The sequence below is a fragment of the Archocentrus centrarchus genome, chromosome 6 (genome assembly GCF_007364275.1).
Source record: "Archocentrus centrarchus isolate MPI-CPG fArcCen1 chromosome 6, fArcCen1, whole genome shotgun sequence".
NCBI lineage: Eukaryota > Metazoa > Chordata > Actinopteri > Cichliformes > Cichlidae > Archocentrus > Archocentrus centrarchus.
In genome coordinates, this window is record NC_044351.1 from 16,294,558 (window position 1) to 16,312,936 (window position 18,379).

Genomic DNA, 18,379 nt, shown 5'->3' on the forward strand with positions numbered 1-18,379 from the left:
ACGAAGCTCTGCATGCTTTGAGGTGGCCAATGAGTGTAAATTACTTTATTAAGCAAGATGGTGGCTGCAGAGACCCCAATACGCAAACCCAAATATGGATATATATCCATCACCATAAGCTCATTTTCAAAATAAATTGAAATGAGAAGTGGCTTTTATTTTCTCACTTCTATACAGTCAGATTTCTTTCTGAAACCAGGGGAGTCATTCCTGCTGGCCATTAGAAGGAATGTAGGTTTAGGTTTCAGATCAGGAGGCTACGTCTATCTTTTTATACAGTCTATGGTTAGGACCTTACAATACTGTGGAGAGAATCTCAACAATGATGCAACAAGGGACAGATAACTTAAGTGCAAAATGGTGATGGTAATGGGAAATCAAGAGTGGATATGTGAATGTGTGATTTCAATTTAATTCAATTTAAGAGCTTTAGTGCAAAATAAATGACATACAGTGTTGGAATGTATGTCAGTTGGTTAACTGTGCCTAAGCCTACGTAAGGGTTTAAATATATGTTGTAACACCTTCTTGACAATTCAGTGGAAAAATATATTATTCTTGATAAGCTGTTTGTCTGGAAGATGCACAGGGTTCTACAAAACACTGAAAATATGATGATTTAACAGCAGGAGTTGACCTGTTGAACACAGAACAGCCATCCACAGACATTACCCATCACAGCAAGCATGCTGCAGTAAATTTGTATCCTGCTTGCCCTACAGCAGAAGCTGAGAGTAGCATATAAAAATAAACATCGTGTGTTAACTGTGTGCGTGTGGAGTAGAGGGAACCAATTGTACAGGTGAAGCTGAGGCAAAGGTAGAGTCGGGGGCAGATCAGGGCTCTGTTGGGGGCCTGTCTGGGGGTAGAGGGGCCAGATGCCAGCTGGGAATTGGGTACTCACAGAACTACTTCCACATGGTCCAGTGCCCACTGGTCGTGTCCTGCACCATCATGTCTTGGCTGCCACCATCGCAGCATCACCCCTTTAACCCTCGCCTCACTGGAGAGATCATGGAAACATTGAAGTGTCAGTGAGGGCCTGACGGGCTTTATATCAGTGTTACACCAGCCTAATGTTGTTTACCACCACCCCCAACACACACACACACACACACACACACACACACACACACACACAACACACACACACACACACACACACACACACACACAAGCTCCATTTGAACTGAGTATATAAGGGTGTGCTTCTGGATGTCTGAATCACTTACAGTGGAATGTTGTAGGAAACTCTCTGGGCCTTTATGAAGTCTTTGGGCTGATGCTGGGCAATTACATGCCAGCTGACTCCATTATTGATGCTGTATTGAAGCAGCACGGCCCGGTCAACTGTGTCAGCTTGGTCTAGAGCTATGTTGCCGCTGTCTGTCTGTGCCACGCTGCCGATCTGCAGCACAAACATGATCTTACTGTAAAGGAAGAGAAAAAAGGAATAAAAGAGAAGATCAGAAAAAGGAAACTTTAAAGGTTGATAGAACAAATTCTTCTGTGGAAAAACATTTTTTTTCTGCTTCTGATAGAAGTAAATAGGTCTATATCTGTATGTAATTAGTTTATTTATGTTTTGGTAGTACCTGTACCTAGCTCTAGTGAGGTCCAGCGGTTTAGTAACTGCCTGCCTCATCTTACAGCCATTAAAATAAAGTGAGTCTCCGTGGGCATGCGGTGACAACTGCCCACAGCCACTGCCCACTCCACCACCCTGGATCAGCTGCCAGCTCTCCTGAGACACGCTGCCTGATTCAAAGTTGTCCTTGATGGAGCTGGGCAGGTCGCTGCTGGAGAGGGAGCAATCGTCACCTGTTGGAGTAAGTGGAAGCGGACGTGAAGTGAAGAATATTTAGTTCCTTTAATCTTTTTCCTACATCATTTTATTTCACAGAACACATTTCTGCTTAACAATTAAACTGATTAAATAAAAGAAACGCAAAAAAATGTGTGTATCTAATATACTGAACACAAAATGCTGTTTGTAGCCTACCATGGTGTCCCTCATCACAGATGCAGACTACTCCACTAGTACAGTAGCCATGGCCGCTGCAGAGCCCTGGGCAGGCCTCGCCGATGTAAACATGGTCCACTGCCCAGCTCTGTCTCTCTCCCAATCCATCCTTTTGAATCCAGCGGAACTGGGTAGCCCTGGGAAATATACAACACAACACAAAAGGCTCACACACTTACGCAACATTATGAGTTGTTGACATGCATCACTTTAATAGAGTGTGTTCCTACCCTGAGGAGACATGATCTGGCAGCTGGACAGTGACCCTGGTCCATGTTGAGCTGTTGACTGGCTGTAGATTGTGGATTCATGGAATTGGAAGGGGGAACAGCCCACGTTGTTAACTGATGAAGGGAGGCACTCTGACTGTACCAGCTGCAATGAGTCAGACCTGAGGGGGAAGCAGTCCATGTATAGTAGATACCAGTGATACCAGGAACTAGAACACATTTAAACCTTTGCAAGTTAAGCTACTAGTAGCATCAGACTCAGGTTTCTTACCTTGCATCCTTCCTGTACTGCAGCAGGACAGAATGATGGTCTTCACAGGTGTCTGCCTCACACCAACAACAATCTACAACAGCAAGAGGTATAAGGCACCAAAGTTTTCATCCGTAAGATAAAGGAAAGATATTACAATAATCTCTCTGTACTGTACCTTGAACTTGTAAAATATATCCAGGCTGCACTATGAGCTCTCGAGTGGCCAGGATGTTGTGTGTCTTATCTTGGTTCTTGTTGGGCCAGTATAGGTGAAAAGATGGATTTCCACAGAAGCCGGCTGTACGAACGGCATTAGGGTAAAAACTCCGCTTTCCTCGTGGGAAACACCCTCTAGCAAAGGGCAAAGAAACAAATGGTTTCAGCATATTTACTCATTGTCACGACAGGTGAGTGTCTGATAGTGTAAACTCATACGAACTCACATCATCAAATGTGTCGAGCAGGGTGGATGGGTTGATATCTGACCCTCCCACCAATATGTTGTCTATGGCCCACTGGGCTCTTTCCAGGCTCGGGGTGGCGAGCCCAGAGGAAATGGTAAAAGGCTGCCACCAGCGTAGCCGTGTAGCATTGGTTAGAGCTCCTTCTGGCAGCACGATGTAGTCTCTTCTCACCGACACGTACTTCAGATAGTCCATCTCATGCAGCAGTGTCCAGGATACACCTGAACAATTGACAGAATGAGAAAATTAAAGAAAAAAAGAAAGAAGATGAATAAAAAGGAAAAAAACAACCACAGGGAGTCCACCTCCATCAGTAGAGTAATCCAGCAGCACTCCCTCTTTACGACAAGTTGGACGGTGGCACATGGTCATGTTATCTTCACTTCCAATCCTCGCCCAGTATTCTACAAACCTAACAATGAAAACGCACAAAAACAAACACAGATTTAAAGACAGAACTGTTCTTGAGGTAACTTAAAGTTGTAACTGAAAGTACGACAGTACTGACTTGGCTCCCGTAGATCAGATCAACAGTGACAGCTTGTCTGGCATCAGCCCCACCAAAATACAGGGCTGTCCCCTCCACCAACACACCACAGTCTGTACAGGGCTTACCGCCCTCCAGCACCTGCCACTGAGGTCCTGTTGCCCCTTCCCAGTCAAAACGCTCCTTCAGAGATGCCTACAGGATAAATACACACATACACACACACACGCAAACATGTATATTTAAAATCACTGGTCAAATATGCTTTTCTAGTCAGTCTTTCCCAGGAGAAAAAGATTTATATCAAAAGTGATTAAACGCTACCTTAAGAGCAGTACTAGCGTAGCAGTTTGGTCCAGTGAATCCTGGATCACAGAGGCAGCGCTGATCAGACAGTCTCCATGCCCCCACAGTGGCTGTCACACGCTGGCCCGATGTAAAAGTTCTCCACACCCCACTGAATGTCTGAGTGCTGCTGGTAAAGCGGAACCGCACCGCACTTAAGAAAAGACACCATAGATTAGTTAAGTAACATGCATACAATTTTCAGCAACAGTAATGTGATTTATTTATAACTGAATGTGATGGTGGTGCAGCTAAATATGAAGCAGCTCTGTGTGTCTAGTCAAAAGTACGCAATGTTGAAGTATGCATTGTTGAAGTGAAATAACTTACGTGTCAGCCAGACTTTCAGGCAGAGGATAGACTACCCTCTTCCAGCCATTAGCAGGGAAAAAGACTGATGGCTGGGAGACCTGACCACCACAGCGGGGGGTCAGCAGGCAGGCACTGAGGACCAGGTACTTCCAAGTCACTCCAAAGTCTACTGAATACTGAATATGAATTTGCCGATCGCGTGACGCTCTGGCAAACTGCAGCCTACAGCAATCTGGATGAAAACACAGATATTAACAAAGTTAATAGACATAACAGGTTCCTCCATCTTATTCATACAAAAAATGCAATATGTTATTTTAAAGATACAGCACCAAACAATAAATGTTTTGTTCATCCATGGGTTACTTCAGACTCAGTAGTTACCTTGAACTGCATTACCCAGCCCTTATCTGGAACAATATCATGTGTGACAGCATACACCTCTCTACCATCAGCATTTCCACACACCAGACTCCATCAGGAGAGCCACAGAAGCGCTGCACTGAGCAGTCCTCTGAGAACAACAATGATCGCTCACTGAGAACAAAGAACACAAGAGAAGAAAATATAAGTTACTTTAAAAATGACGACAACAAAAAAATGGAGAGATTGTTAAACTGAGGCCCTGATTCAGCGATACCTATTGGTGTTTTCTTCCTGCTCACTCAGTTGACCTATCCTTCCTGAAGTTCCATCAGCAGGAGCCCTCTCGTGGTTAGGCAAGGCCACCCCTCCAAAGTGTCAGAGATCTGTGCCCGTGGGTCTGAGCCTGCGATAAGAACGTTATCTAGAGCCCAATCACTATGGTCCACACCGTCATGCTGTGGCTGCCACCAGCGCACACGTACCCCTTCCTGACGGGCAGCAGGGGGCAGCAGCACATTCACAAACCTGAATGGTTAATAAGATAAAAGAGATTCACAGATATCTGGGTCCTCTACAGCTGTGTGCAAACAGGTATGTCCTGGGGGGCAGGGGACCCCCCCCCCCCCCCCCCCCCCCACCCCCCCCCCCCCCCCCCCCCCCCCCCCCCCCCCCCCCCCCCCCCCCCCCCCACACACACACACACACACACACACACACAAAACCCCCCAACTTACCCAGGCTTGGTGTACAGATCATAAAAGATCTCTGTCAGCAGATGCAGTTGATTCCACCATTCAAGCTGTACTCCAAAAGGACACCCTGGTTGCGGTTGTTACTCGGCGGGACCATGCAGCATACATGAAATAGAACTGGAATGAACTCGGCGTTGGTCAGGTCAGGTCCACTGTTACCAGTGACGGCTGCAAACTCTGTGCCACATGTAAAGGAATTTGAGGCATTTGGACAGATTGAATCGTGTTCCTAAATTTATAATGCTTTTGAAAACATCCAAAATCAGCATCAATCAATCAAAATCTGTTGTTAATTACAGAACATAACAAGAGCAGTAAAATGAGCTGTAAATAATGGTGATGCAGCCTAACGCTGCTCCTTAAGATTTTTCTTTGGAGATTAACATCAGCCTTTCAATAAATATCCACTTACAAGACTGCTGTAAATGTCTAGGGAAAACTTCAGCTGCTCATAAAGGCTGACAGCTACTTACTTTGTGGTCTCCTTTTTAAAGACACCCATGTAGTCTGTATCATCTGTTTGCTGCAGTGCATCTGCAATGCCTGCCATGAACCTTTGCACATGAATGATCTTTTATTTTTATTTTACCTAATTCTTCCTTTTCCATTGTTTGTGTCTGATTGAGTCCACCTGTACCTTGTTACCCCTCTCACCCTGTATGTATTATGTAGTCTTCCCTCAGTGCCCCTCCACATCCCGTTCTTGTATTATTCCTTCTTTTTTTCCCTTGCTTGTGTCAGAATGGCATGTAGGTCATACTGTATAATGCTTTTTGTGTCATAAAAGAAGGGAAAACAGAGACCCGAACAACAAAGGTGGCTGTAGACTTACCCCACTGAAGTGCAGAGCTGCTCAGAGGCCACAGCTCCCACACACAGTGCTGAGTTTCCCACCCGTGAGTACGTGCCAGTGACTGAGTGAGGGAGCTCGACTGAAGCTGTCCTTCAGCTGGGAGGGCAGAGGGACCACAGGCTCATCACAGTATTCTCCACCCCACTCGGGTCACATCTGTGGAGGATCGTGGAGTCAGACACAAATAATCAGATCCTACAAGCTAGCCTTCAAGATATAATGAACTTGCTGACTTAAATATGTAACACCCTAGATACAATCATGAGTAATTAAAAAACAGACCAAACAATCTATATACAACACTCTGTTTTTAGATAATAAAATTATGAAAGAACACATTTATACAATGCAAATACCAACCTTAACCTGTTGGTACTTACACACAGGAGCTCTGCTGGCAAGTCCATGTCCAGAGCACATATCTGGGCAGCCATCTCCGATGTAGAGGTTGTCCAGAGCCCAGGTCTGCTGATTGTCAAAGGGGGCCTGCTGGTACCAACGGAACCTTGTGGCTGGAGACCTAATGACATAAATTAAAGTCAGAGATACAGAGATAGTTCGGGCAAACTAACGATATTCTTCAGCTGTATTCCAAATGTAACTCATCTGAATGAATTTGATATAATGTAACTGTGTTGGCAAGAAACAGTACAGGCAATTCTTCCCAAATATAAGAGAACATTGCAGAGTTATGGTGGTATAAAGGACAGATGTTCCTGTTTCTGAATAAAGAATAAGCCTGTTGCGACCTGGCACTATGATGGGATAGGCAGGGTGATACGGCCCACTTGTATAGATGTCTGAAACCAGAAAGTTCGCTTTGTAGAGTGTATGAAGAGCAGTCAGGGCTTGTGGGCAAGCAGTCTCTGACAACAGGCTGCCAGGTCAAACCCAGATCCAGGGAATATTCTAACTCTACAGCTGCAGAGAAACAAAAGAGGTTCATTTCTTTAAACATCTTTGAAAACACATTTTCATACCAATAATGGCTTTACTCCCTATTCAGAGTACTTACAATAGCAGGAGTTTGTTACAGAGCAGGAGGCAGAAAAGTCAAACTGGATAAATGCATCTTGACCCAAACTGATGTCAGTGGTGACAGCATAGCGTGTGTTGGACTTCTCAATAAAAGCAAAAGCAGGTCCGTCAGAGCCGCAAACAGGCATTCTGGTCCCTCCTGGATGGAGGAGCCACGACCGTCCATCGATCGAGGAGAAATCATCTTCTAGTGGTCCCCAGCCACTGGCACTGCCACCTACCACCACCTGTGGAATCAAAAACAAATGTATGCTTGGTTAATGCAAAGAAGGAGGTGAAAATGGAAAGTAAAGTAAGACTCTTTAAGCTAGTTTGGATAAATAATAGTCAAAATATTTTATTAAAATTGGCATTTAATTATAAATGATAAAGACTTGATATATGGCTGGTTGGATGATTATTGGTGTACCTGGTCAATGACCCATGGACTGTAAAAGTGTCCATTTTCAGACGGCTGCCACCAGCGGAGGCGAGTGGAAGGGGTGCGGGCACGCAGGGGGATCTCCAGGGCCACCAGACGAGCCTGATTACTGCTGTTGCTAAAGAGAAATTCCTGCAGGAGTCCCCAGGTCAGACCTCCATCCACAGAGAACTGCAGCAAGACTGGCTGAGAGCGAGGGTCCGGTGGTGCTTTACCACAACCGAGGCGTAGGAAGAACTGAACAAACCTGAAGGGCAAAACAATCAACAGGGAACAAATACAATCAAAGCATGCAAAGGTGGGCAGTTAATTTTCCTAAGAGGGACTGCTGTGGAGGGCCACACCAACAAGCTTATAAAAAGATCAAACAGCCTATTGCTGTGGCCCTCCACAACAGTCCCAGATCCTCATGTGGCCCCTTAGGAAAATTAATTGCCTATCCCTGAAAGAATTATTTAGATTAATTATTTGGGAATGTCTACTGTATGTATTCTTTGGTCCAGATGTAGGTATACCTGGCATTTGACAGGTCCATGTCATTGGTGACCAACATGCGTAGGCCATCCTCACTGAAGAACAGGTGGTTCCCACTTGACATGATGCCACACTTCCTGGATGGTTTTCCACCACTCAGGAGTTTAAAATGCTCAGGCTCCTCCTACAAAAGTAGAGGTAGAAAGTGTGTAGAATTTACACACATACAAAGCAGCATCATATGATACTTCACAAACAATATAAATACAGGAAACAGCAGAAACAACAGTAACAACTGCATGTAGTAAGGAAAAATTAAAGCTTGCTTTAAAGTGTTTTGGACCAAACTAATTTTCACTACAGTGGGTAAAATAATTCCCCAAAAGTGCTCACATACCATTTCACATTTCACAAGCTGATTTCAAGCAGCCATAAAAGTATTATGTCAACATTCTCAATTTGTCTTCTGATCTCTGTTATATGATCAATAAATACCATATGTTTGCATAATGAGAATCTAAATATAATCAGATTTAATGTGCCTTTATATATTGCTGTACCTTCAAAGTCCTCTTTAAGGAAGTCAGGATTGGGGGTGTCAGGCACAGAGCAGTCAGATCCAGAGTAGCCAGGGTCACACACACAGTGAGTGCCACCCACACAGGCCCCATGACCATTACACATGTCCTGACACTGTGGGCCAATGTAGACATTGTCTAGTGCCCATGTTGGAGGAGAAGAACCAGTTGAGAAGAAGCCTTGATACCAACGGAACCTTACTGACCTGTATTGAAGTTAAACAAACCAACAAAAAAAAGGATTAATGAAGCAGAGAGACAGAAATAAACAGACTGTATATAATAACAAAAAGCTTCCCAATTGTTTCCCCTTTGTTTTCTACTGTGCAAGTGCAGAATGTCCTTACCCACAGAGGCGGAGTCTGCCAAACTGAATGACCTCCCTTCTCCATCCCTGAGTAGTACCAGGGAAATAGATGCTGGCAGGGTGAAGTTCTGTGGAGCAAAGTGAGGAGGGCTGGGGTCCGCCTGCACACAGTGGTACCAAGAGGTGCCACGTGGCACCAAAGTCCCGTGAGAACTCAAGACGCACTGGGTAAGCAGAAGCGCTTTCAGCTGTGCAGCCCACATTAATCTGGAGATACACACACAAACACGATGAGAGAAGCTGACAAGCTGGGATTTACTGTATGTGTTGTAAGGGTAAGATTTATGATTGACTTCTTTTCCGACGCAACAATGTTTGTGTACCTCAAATTGGATGATAGTGTTCTCATTTACATCAATGTCCCTGGTGGTAATAGAGTGTTCTCCAAGCTCACTGGAGACAACACCATAGCTGACTCATCCTCCTCCCTGCATCAATCACACACAAACACAAAGTTCAGTTAAGGGTAAAATTATATTTTGCATGTTCCATCATCAATGAGTCCATAGATGAATTAAAAACCAAAACACAATCAAGACACTGCCACTGTCAACATTCAAAATGAAATGGTAAAACTCTGTCAAGTTCTCTTACAGGCCGGTCTTCTGGTAGGGGCAGTAGACACCAGTGTTTCCCCCTGGAGAGAACAGCCAGTTGGACTCATTGGGGCCTTCCTCAAAACTGTCTATCACCACTGGGGGGTTGTGCAAGGAGCTGCCATCAATGATGAGATCATCTATCACCCACACCTCCTCCTTCTTGCCTAAAGGGCATAATATTGTAGAGATTAAACACTCACTCTAGCAAGCTGACTTTCTAAATGGGAAAGCAAATGTGTGTAAATATGGATGAGAGAAATGTAAGTATGGAACATAAACAGTCAAGAGCAATACAGACTTTTAGAGTGGTTTCACACTCACCACTGTTGTAGGGTTGCCAGAGTCTGAAACGAGTGGCGTTGGTCTGAGCGCTGGCTGGCAGTGGCAGATGGAGGAAGAGCGTGTCAGTTGAAGCTGGGAAGTAAAACTCATCTAAAAGCAGCCAGCTGATTCCCCCATTCACAGAATACTGCAGCAGCACTGAGTGGGAGCGCTCTGGCACACACTAGAAGAACCCAAACAGATGCACTGTTATACTCGTATTACTTTAATTAGTGTTAACAAAAATTGTGCAAGTTTCTTTTCCAAAAGAAAGAGTTATGTGGTACCTTTAGTTATGAATTTGAAGGAAAACTGGATGTAGAGAGTGTTTGTGCAGTCGAGATCCGTGACACAATCATTCGCAGACCATCCTGCAAACAAACAGAAATTAATTTCATTGCTTGTAAATTAGGAAAAGAGAAGTGATCTAAAGATTTCCAGCTGTATTGAGGTGATCCAACTATATTAGCACTGCTCTGGATCTTCTCTGCACCGTGTTTAAGATGCCTACCCTTTGAAAATAAGAGCAGTCCCAGACTTAAGAGGCTCTCCGCTCAGAGTTCCCTCTCAGCTCCGTACACCTCGGGCCAGGTTTCCTGTTGCAGTTCTCATTAAAGTCCTCTCTTAGCACAGATGGCAGTGGGGCCAAAGGCACACAATGCGCCCCTCCATAACCTTATCACACCTGTGTGAGCATAGGAGAAACATAAAGCTAGGTTACATTACATGTATCTAAAAGAGTGACTTAAAATGAATCAACTGTGTAGAAAGCAAGCTTTACATACACACAGTGTCCATTGTCACAAAGGCCATGTCCAGAGCACATCCAGGGGCAGCCAGGGGCAAGTAAAACATTATCTAGAGCCCATCCTTCAGCTCCGGGGGTAAAGTGGGTTTGAATCCAACGGAAGCGAGTTCTAGGGGAACTGAGATTCAAATCTGTAGCTTAGAAAAGCTTAAGAAGCTTAAGAAAAACGCAGCAATTCTCGCTACTGTGTTTTAGAAACACAAAACACATACTTTGCTGCACTAGGCAGGTAGACAGTAATCCTCCTCCAGTGTTTGTACTGAGTTGATGTATAGATAGAACTCTGAGTATAACCAGCACAGCCGATTGCTGGGGGCACACACTCTGGAGTGATGAGAGACCAGTGGCGACCACAGTCGGTGGAGTACTCCAGCCGCACGCCGTGGGAAAAGGAAGTGGACTTACTACAGCCCATACTCAGCTCAAACTGCAGGAACGACGAGCCCGTCACCTCAAAGTCCCAGCTTTCTGCATATCTTGGTTTCTCTGCAAGAATAGTATAAGAACACCACTACAGTTCTTGGTACTTCCTATAATCTGAGTCCAGTTCCCATACAAACCGTTTTATTCCAGTGTCTGTAAATGTAAAATGTCGCGAATTATATTTGATTATTATACAGAATCAAAACTTCTCAAGTAAAAATGCCATTAACTTTGCAGTAAACATTTTTTGGCCACCTACGGGCAGAAGAAACTACACATCGACTAAGCAAAACAAAATTATTATTAATTTTTATCTCACACTTATGTGTCAAACATTCATTCTAATATTGTAGCTTAATTTTCCAAAGGGATGTATATTTAGCTTATTTTTTCCCCACAACACAAAATGAATACTACCAAACAGTAAAGCTGTTCCTGGGCAGCTACACAATGAGCTGATTCTATATATTACTGTAAAGCTCAGCAGATCATCAGTGTTATTTTTCACATTATACAATTTTATATTCTCGTAAAAATACATTACAAGCAGAACGAAACTGATTTATAGCAAACAAAGACTTACGTCATCTTCTGTAAATGATTGAATCTTCAGTTCGATGGAAAAAGTGTCCACACACACTTAACACACCCTAATATAAGCACAACTATGGCCTCATAAATAATAGGTAAATGTTGACTCAAAATGCTTTCACTTTTGAGGAAAACAGTCTGACAATCAGCGTTTCATGTGTTCACACAGGCACACGGGAGCTTCATGTTTAGAGATGCGTTGCCAAATTGCTCTTGCTGTGGCCGCGTAATGAATGGCCCAGTTGTAATGTACTATTTGTAAATCTGCTACGTGTAAATCCGCTCACAGCTTGATGCAAAGCATAAATAATAGGCAGGATGTTCAATCAGGTTTGCTCTCATTAATAATGCAGGACCCATGGCGCCACAGTAAATGGGTGATTCAATTTCAGTCTGTTGGTGTAAAATATGATGTACAGCTACGTCTGTGGGTTGTTTGAGGCACTTGTGAGTGGGAAGGTTCAGTAAGTCTACTATATATTAGATGGGCTTAATCATAAAGAGAATGTGTATTATATTATTATTATTATGTTCCAGTTGTTTAATATTTCAATCCTTTTCCATTACTTCTTGTACCACTGAGTAGTGCAGCTGTTTTTGCTTTGCGTTTATGCACACAGGACTGCTACTACAAACAGAGCAGCTTCAGCATTTGTAGTGTAGTGTTTTACTCAGGGAGTACTTGATAAAGACTGTTGAGGGAGCAGCTACTTAACTCTCCATTTAACACATACACACAGTTTTTCATCCAGTCTTCCAATTAAAACTGACAACTCTGTAATCATGAGTGTTACTCCAACTGAATGTGTACATGTGCTTAGAACCAGCAATGTGATTCAGTGACTCACTGTCAATGGCCTCAGAGTTGAAAGTAAGAGCTGTGTCCAAAGACAAACAGTCCACGGTCACCTCCCCACCCTGAATGCGATACCAGTTGTGCCTCAGCGGGGGTTGTGCCATCGAACTTGTCATGAAAACCTGTCCTGGAGCTGTCGTTCATACCAATCAGAACATCATCCAGAGCCCACTGGGCAGAGTGTTTCCCTACAACGAAGGGGACAAAAACACAATAAAACAAATTCAATCAAAAATTCTAGTCTAACAATGTGGCAGTTTTACTTTTTTTGTGTGTTTTTCTGAAGCAGTGCGCTAACCTTGCTGCGGCTGCCACCAACGGAACACCGTATAAGGGGTTTTTGCTGGAGGTGGCAGCTCGATGGTCACCACTTGTGGCTCCAGGAAGGAACTAAAATCCAGTTCCCTCAGGAACTGCCACTGGACACCATTGTTGGTGGAAAACTGGACAATGACACCTAAAACCACAAGAAAGTGGATGCCCGATTAAATGAACGAGACACAAAATAATGTAATGGCATCCCTGAGTATTACAGACAAACTATTTAGGAGGCTGGCAGGGTTTCATCTGACACAGCAGAAATGAACAAACTGAATCTTTGGCACTGCTGCAGGCTAAAAATGCACAATGCGCTGACTGATGGGCAGAACAGAACAGACAGCACAGATCCCATGGATCACAAGGGTGATCAAAGACTGAGCAAGAAAGAACAGATGGAGACGGGTCAGTGGTAAAGTGATCAGAACAGATGTGGAGCTGCTCTCCGCAGACTGCACTGTTAAGGGCAAGTTATATGTATCCAGCAGAGGTCCTCAGTACAACACATAAAGTACTGACATATGGCTTGTGCGGACTGAATATTACCTTCATTGCGGGAGCGAGGCCTGGTACAAGTGGGTCCCAAACTCTTGCTGCCAATTCGGATGTAGAATTGAACCAACCTGTAAGCAAAGATTAATAAGGGTGAATTTCCCGTTCCAAGATTTCTACACATTTAAGTGTTTAAAGAGAGATTTCGAGTTTTCCTCTCACCGAGTGTTGGTGGTGTCTAGAGGCACCGTGTGTGCTTCTCGCCGCCCGGGACTGTTGAAGTAAAGGGCCTTACCCTCACCAATGATGCCACAGCCTCCTCCAATGTGTCCCCCACTGAGACTCTGCCAAAGTGGGCTCAGTTTCCCCTCAAAGCCCTCAGTGAGCTCTGTGGGACTGGCCACAGATGGGACACAACTATCCTGTTCCACTATGAAAAAATATGAAGATATTAAAATACAAAGAAACTAAAAGAACAAAAACTTTTTCTTTCTTTCTTTCACCCCTTTTCTTCCCCTCTCTATAATTGTACATCACCTGTATATCCCATATCACAGAAGCAGACACCAGAGATGCAGTCACCATGTCCTCCACAGTGGTTTGGACAGGGCTCAGAGATGTAGACCCCATCCAGAGCAAAGGGTGGAGCATCTCTGTGCACACTACTCTCCTGGAACCAGCGGAACCTCGTTTTACTAGGAAATGAGATGTTAGAAAATTAGATAGACATTTGAGTTGGAGTCTTTAATATTCTCAAATATTGTCAGTCTAAAAAGCTGTAACCCCCCCCCCAAAAAAACAAAAACAAAAAACACAGTAGTACCTGGCTGCAACACTGCGTGGTATGACCACAGTGACCCTAGTCCACTGCTCATAATCTCCAGTGTTGTAGACAGTGGGTTCTCTCAGCTCACGACCGCTGCCCTCACAGACACCGGCCCCAGGGGTGCCTGGGTAACAGCCCTCTCTCACCAGGGCCCAGGTACGACCAGCATCGTGGGAGTACTGCAGCAGGACTGGGGCAGACGCACTGAACTCTGATTCACAGCCGATGTTCAGCTGGTATGGGAGATAGGTTGATGGAGTAGAGGGGTCACAAAATCAAGGAAAATTTTAAACTGAGTACAGCATTAGTTCAGTCACATATCCTATTGGCAAATCTCACATTTGCTTTCACATGCCTACAATTACTGCCTCCTGTACAAGCCACTTTACAACCCACCACTGTGTGCCTGAAATGTCTTTCTAAACATTAAATGATCAGCCAACTTCTACATTTGGAATTTCTATAGTTTCCACATACTTTGAACTGAAGGGTGTAGCCAGGGCGCAGAGCCAGGTCCCTGGTGACAGCCACCCTGTCCCCATCAGAACGCCCGAACACCATAGCAGAGGGAGTTGGAGCACAGAAGCTGTTGTTGCTTTCCCTCTCCATGCCTTCATTACCCAGCATCAGCCAGACACTCATCTGGTTCAGGGGATAGTCGAAAGCTGGCTTCTCGTAAAAGTTCTTCAGAGACAGAACACAGCAGAGTTTTATTGTTCTGTTTGGTGCTGATATTTTTCTGCAGCAGAAAGGATTTCTAACAAGCTAAATGGAAGGATTTTTTAGAGTTTTAAGACTTTATAGCTGTTCTATCTTAGTCTATTATACCAAACAAAATTCCAGTCTCAAGAGTAAGCCCCAGCTTCTGCACGAGCTCACAACAGAAGTTACAAGAATAACTCCTCAAACTCATTCCTGACCTGTGGCAGAGTAGGATTGGCCATGGGGATGATGTGTTTCTCCCTCTCTGACAAAATTATGACATCATCGATTGCCCACTGGTCATAGCCCTCCCCCGAGTGAAGAGGCTGCCACCAGCGAAACCTTGTGGAAGGTGTTTTAGAGGCCAAGGGAAGCTCGTAATGCACAAAGCTGCAAAAGAGAGGAAACAGGTTACAAATGTTTCTCTTTCAAAACAGACAGTCAGAGCAAGTACATCAAACACTCGTTCCTCCTTCCTTCATCTGCAGATTTCTCACCGAGGCTTGGTGAAGTCAGTAAAATACATCTCAGCAATGAGGCCCCAGCTGATGCCTCCGTCATTGCTGTACTGCAGCAGAACTCCTTCCTCCCTGCTGTCTGCCTGGTTACACTCCGCCCAGTCTCCACCTACCCGCAGGTAGAACTGCACAAACTCTGCCCATTCAGTGTCCAGGTCCCAGCTCACAAGCTGCCTAAGCCCAGCCTGATAGCAACATACAAATACATTAATACATGTTAAACATGGGAAGATCAACTAGGAGCACACTTAAAGTCTGACATTATTTATAAGAGTCAGATATAGAGTTTGGATATGGGTTCTCTCTGGGTACTCCAGCTCACTTAACAAGACATGCTTGTTAAGTTAATTGGTAAACCTAAATTTGCATGTAGGTATGAAAGTGAGTGTAAATGGTTCTCTGTTCTAGTCCTACAATAGGCTGTCAACCTGTATAGGGTGTACCCTGCCTTTCCATGACAGCGGGAACAGACCCCGCCTCCTGGCTGGATAAGCAGTTAAGAAAACAGATGGATGGATGGATCAGATATGTTGCACACATGGCATCAGAGCCACTTGTGATCCAGTAATCAAAATCTAATTATATGTTGAAAGATGGAAAATCTGTTGCCATTGTCTTTGTAAACAAACTTGGAATAAGGAGTTGTTTTCTCCAACAGTGTTCCAGCTGTGGACATCAATTTCTGGCAGCTACAACAGGTTACACAAGCAATGTGCAGCTGCCTGAAAATTGTGAACCTCCTTTCCAATCCAGTCCAATCCAATCCAATCAAAACCTTGTGCAATACTTTTAAAGCTATTGTATAATTAAATTTAAAAAATATTTGATTTCAGAGCAGAGTTAATCAGAGTTCAAAAGGGTAGCAGTTTTTGGCAGTAAACACTAGAGAATAATCAGACAATGAATACTGTATGCCAAGTTTGCACAGTTCTCTAAAATGAATAATAACAACAAACTAACTATATTTTTAAACTGGATCTAGATTAAGATCTAGATTAAACACACAGACAATAACAATGTGTTTCAGATTTCTTTTTAATAAGTGCTAAAAATGAGGAAATGAAACGCTGCTTTCTTGCAGTGTTGGGAAGGTTTTTAAAAAATGTTTCAACTGTATATCTGCACGAGTCTCGATTTGACTACAAATGCATCAGTTTTACTTTAATTTGTTAAAATTAATTTTGTTAGATACATCACCTAACAAAAACAAGACCAATCACCGATGGGGATATCCTCCTGTTATTAATGAAAATCTGAAGTAAGGATAATATTCCAGCCCAATTTCATAATAGAAAAAAACTATTTTGTCCTAATTTTGTCCTAATTTGGAAGCCTTGTCCTAAACTTTTATCCAAATACATTTAGTCGCCCCTGGGTTAGTAAAGATATAATACATATTCCAGCAAAAATATGTTTTCAATATTAGCAATATTCATTAAATCAAAAACACTTTAAGTATGCTGCAAGAGACAGATATTCTGTGATTATTTCTAAACATCTCTACAAATACTTTTTGGTAAACACATCCTAGAACAAATACAAAAATTTCCATGGTAAACAAATTAGACGAAGTACAAAGTGTACTCTTGTACAAGGGTGAATAGTACACAATGTCTTTCTAGTCCTATAACAATAAGCCAGAGATAATGCATACTTACAAGGTACTCAGATCATATTATGCTCAGGTGTGTACAGGAATATTACTACATATTGCACCCATACTACATAATCAGCTGATATCAATGCATTATGTATAAAATCACTATAATCATAAGGCAACCATGTTGTTTACATTTGCACAATATTGCTGAGGAGTAGGTATGGCTTTAATATTGCTCAGTGATGAGTAGTCTGTAATATTTATGGACAGGAGTCATCCCTGACCAACATGATTACCGAGAAATTTGGCATTCCCCAGTTTCTCACTATTTAGGTACTGCCAGCTGTTTCTGTGCCGTAGGTCAGTTGTCTCTCTCTCTCTCTGTGGTAGCCCTGCGACAGGTTGGCGACCTGTACAGGGTGTACCCTGCCTCTCGACCTATGACAGCTGGGATAGGCTCACCCCCCCCAACCACAACACCCACCCCCACCCGAGGCAACCCTGAACAGGACAAGGACAGAACAGGAAAAGAATGGATGGATATACCTTGCTGAAGTACAAGGACGATCCAGATGAAACCACACCACAGCCCATGTCAGGTGTCACCACTTCTCCACCTATCACCTCTTGCCATGTGGCAAGCAATGCATCCTGGGACTCAAAGTCAGAGAGTACACTAGAGGAGAGGGGGGAGGAGGGCTGGCAGTCTGTTCCAGAGAAACCATCATCACACCTGAAAGAGAAGACAGTGACAGAACTTCTTTATTCATTTCAACTTTAGTCCAGATTTGAACAAAACACCATTTGAATGGTATGGTCACTGAACTGAGTGGTACAAAAAGTTTATAGCATGTTTGACCTGCAATGGCCGTGATCACACCAGCCATGTCCGTGACACATGTTAGGACACTGCTGGCCAATGTAGATGTCATCCAGGGCCCACTCATCCTGTTCTCCATAGTAACTCTGGATCCAGCGGAACCGTGTTGCACTGGACCTGAACACAGAAAGTATCCTGAATATTTCAAAACAGCAAAATGTTTATATTGTTGAGTCCAAATATAATGGAAATGGAAGGAAAAATGGCAACGTAGTATTTGTAATCATTTTGCCCCGAGCAGGTGCACAAAGGTCACCGATTGTTAAAAAGTATAAAATAGCCTGAAAAAGAATGACAGTAACTGCTGGCATGTCAACCACAGGTTATACTCATTCACCTGCTTTGCTTCTTGCAGCAGGCAATTATAGATTTAATGTTTTTTGCAAGGCCAAGATTAACCTATTTATGTGTATATGTGCATTTTCCAGTGTATGTGTTTGTGTGTATGTTCTGCAGTAATGTCACAGAGCGGGTAATAGCAT

The 18,379-nt window shown here is 43.6% G+C and overlaps 1 protein-coding gene across 1 annotated transcript in view; it reads right to left on the reverse strand.

Annotated features, from left to right (window-relative positions):
• The window catches only part of reln (reelin), a 97,531-nt gene that overhangs the window by 4,494 nt on the left and 74,658 nt on the right, over nucleotides 1–18,379 (reverse strand). The window contains 57 exon segments of the mRNA XM_030731847.1: nucleotides 905–1,003; nucleotides 1,233–1,430; nucleotides 1,602–1,821; nucleotides 2,003–2,160; nucleotides 2,254–2,314; nucleotides 2,317–2,414; nucleotides 2,525–2,597; nucleotides 2,682–2,830; nucleotides 2,909–3,191; nucleotides 3,276–3,382; nucleotides 3,479–3,493; nucleotides 3,495–3,652; nucleotides 3,782–3,846; nucleotides 3,849–3,866; nucleotides 3,869–3,940; nucleotides 3,943–3,956; nucleotides 4,133–4,310; nucleotides 4,313–4,346; nucleotides 4,499–4,584; nucleotides 4,587–4,651; nucleotides 4,755–4,836; nucleotides 4,839–5,005; nucleotides 5,215–5,260; nucleotides 5,263–5,376; nucleotides 5,379–5,409; nucleotides 6,065–6,229; nucleotides 6,452–6,669; nucleotides 6,893–7,006; nucleotides 7,101–7,350; nucleotides 7,533–7,791; nucleotides 8,060–8,202; nucleotides 8,574–8,802; nucleotides 8,944–9,170; nucleotides 9,287–9,366; nucleotides 9,369–9,391; nucleotides 9,558–9,726; nucleotides 9,884–10,066; nucleotides 10,171–10,230; nucleotides 10,233–10,254; nucleotides 10,391–10,449; nucleotides 10,452–10,481; nucleotides 10,484–10,561; nucleotides 10,564–10,568; nucleotides 10,669–10,809; nucleotides 10,904–11,177; nucleotides 12,554–12,641; nucleotides 12,643–12,749; nucleotides 12,860–13,018; nucleotides 13,426–13,502; nucleotides 13,594–13,801; nucleotides 13,909–14,066; nucleotides 14,195–14,430; nucleotides 14,675–14,881; nucleotides 15,118–15,289; nucleotides 15,397–15,602; nucleotides 17,564–17,750; nucleotides 17,877–18,014. Of these exon segments, the coding sequence (XP_030587707.1) occupies nucleotides 905–1,003; nucleotides 1,233–1,430; nucleotides 1,602–1,821; nucleotides 2,003–2,160; nucleotides 2,254–2,314; nucleotides 2,317–2,414; nucleotides 2,525–2,597; nucleotides 2,682–2,830; nucleotides 2,909–3,191; nucleotides 3,276–3,382; nucleotides 3,479–3,493; nucleotides 3,495–3,652; nucleotides 3,782–3,846; nucleotides 3,849–3,866; nucleotides 3,869–3,940; nucleotides 3,943–3,956; nucleotides 4,133–4,310; nucleotides 4,313–4,346; nucleotides 4,499–4,584; nucleotides 4,587–4,651; nucleotides 4,755–4,836; nucleotides 4,839–5,005; nucleotides 5,215–5,260; nucleotides 5,263–5,376; nucleotides 5,379–5,409; nucleotides 6,065–6,229; nucleotides 6,452–6,669; nucleotides 6,893–7,006; nucleotides 7,101–7,350; nucleotides 7,533–7,791; nucleotides 8,060–8,202; nucleotides 8,574–8,802; nucleotides 8,944–9,170; nucleotides 9,287–9,366; nucleotides 9,369–9,391; nucleotides 9,558–9,726; nucleotides 9,884–10,066; nucleotides 10,171–10,230; nucleotides 10,233–10,254; nucleotides 10,391–10,449; nucleotides 10,452–10,481; nucleotides 10,484–10,561; nucleotides 10,564–10,568; nucleotides 10,669–10,809; nucleotides 10,904–11,177; nucleotides 12,554–12,641; nucleotides 12,643–12,749; nucleotides 12,860–13,018; nucleotides 13,426–13,502; nucleotides 13,594–13,801; nucleotides 13,909–14,066; nucleotides 14,195–14,430; nucleotides 14,675–14,881; nucleotides 15,118–15,289; nucleotides 15,397–15,602; nucleotides 17,564–17,750; nucleotides 17,877–18,014 (7,263 nt within the window).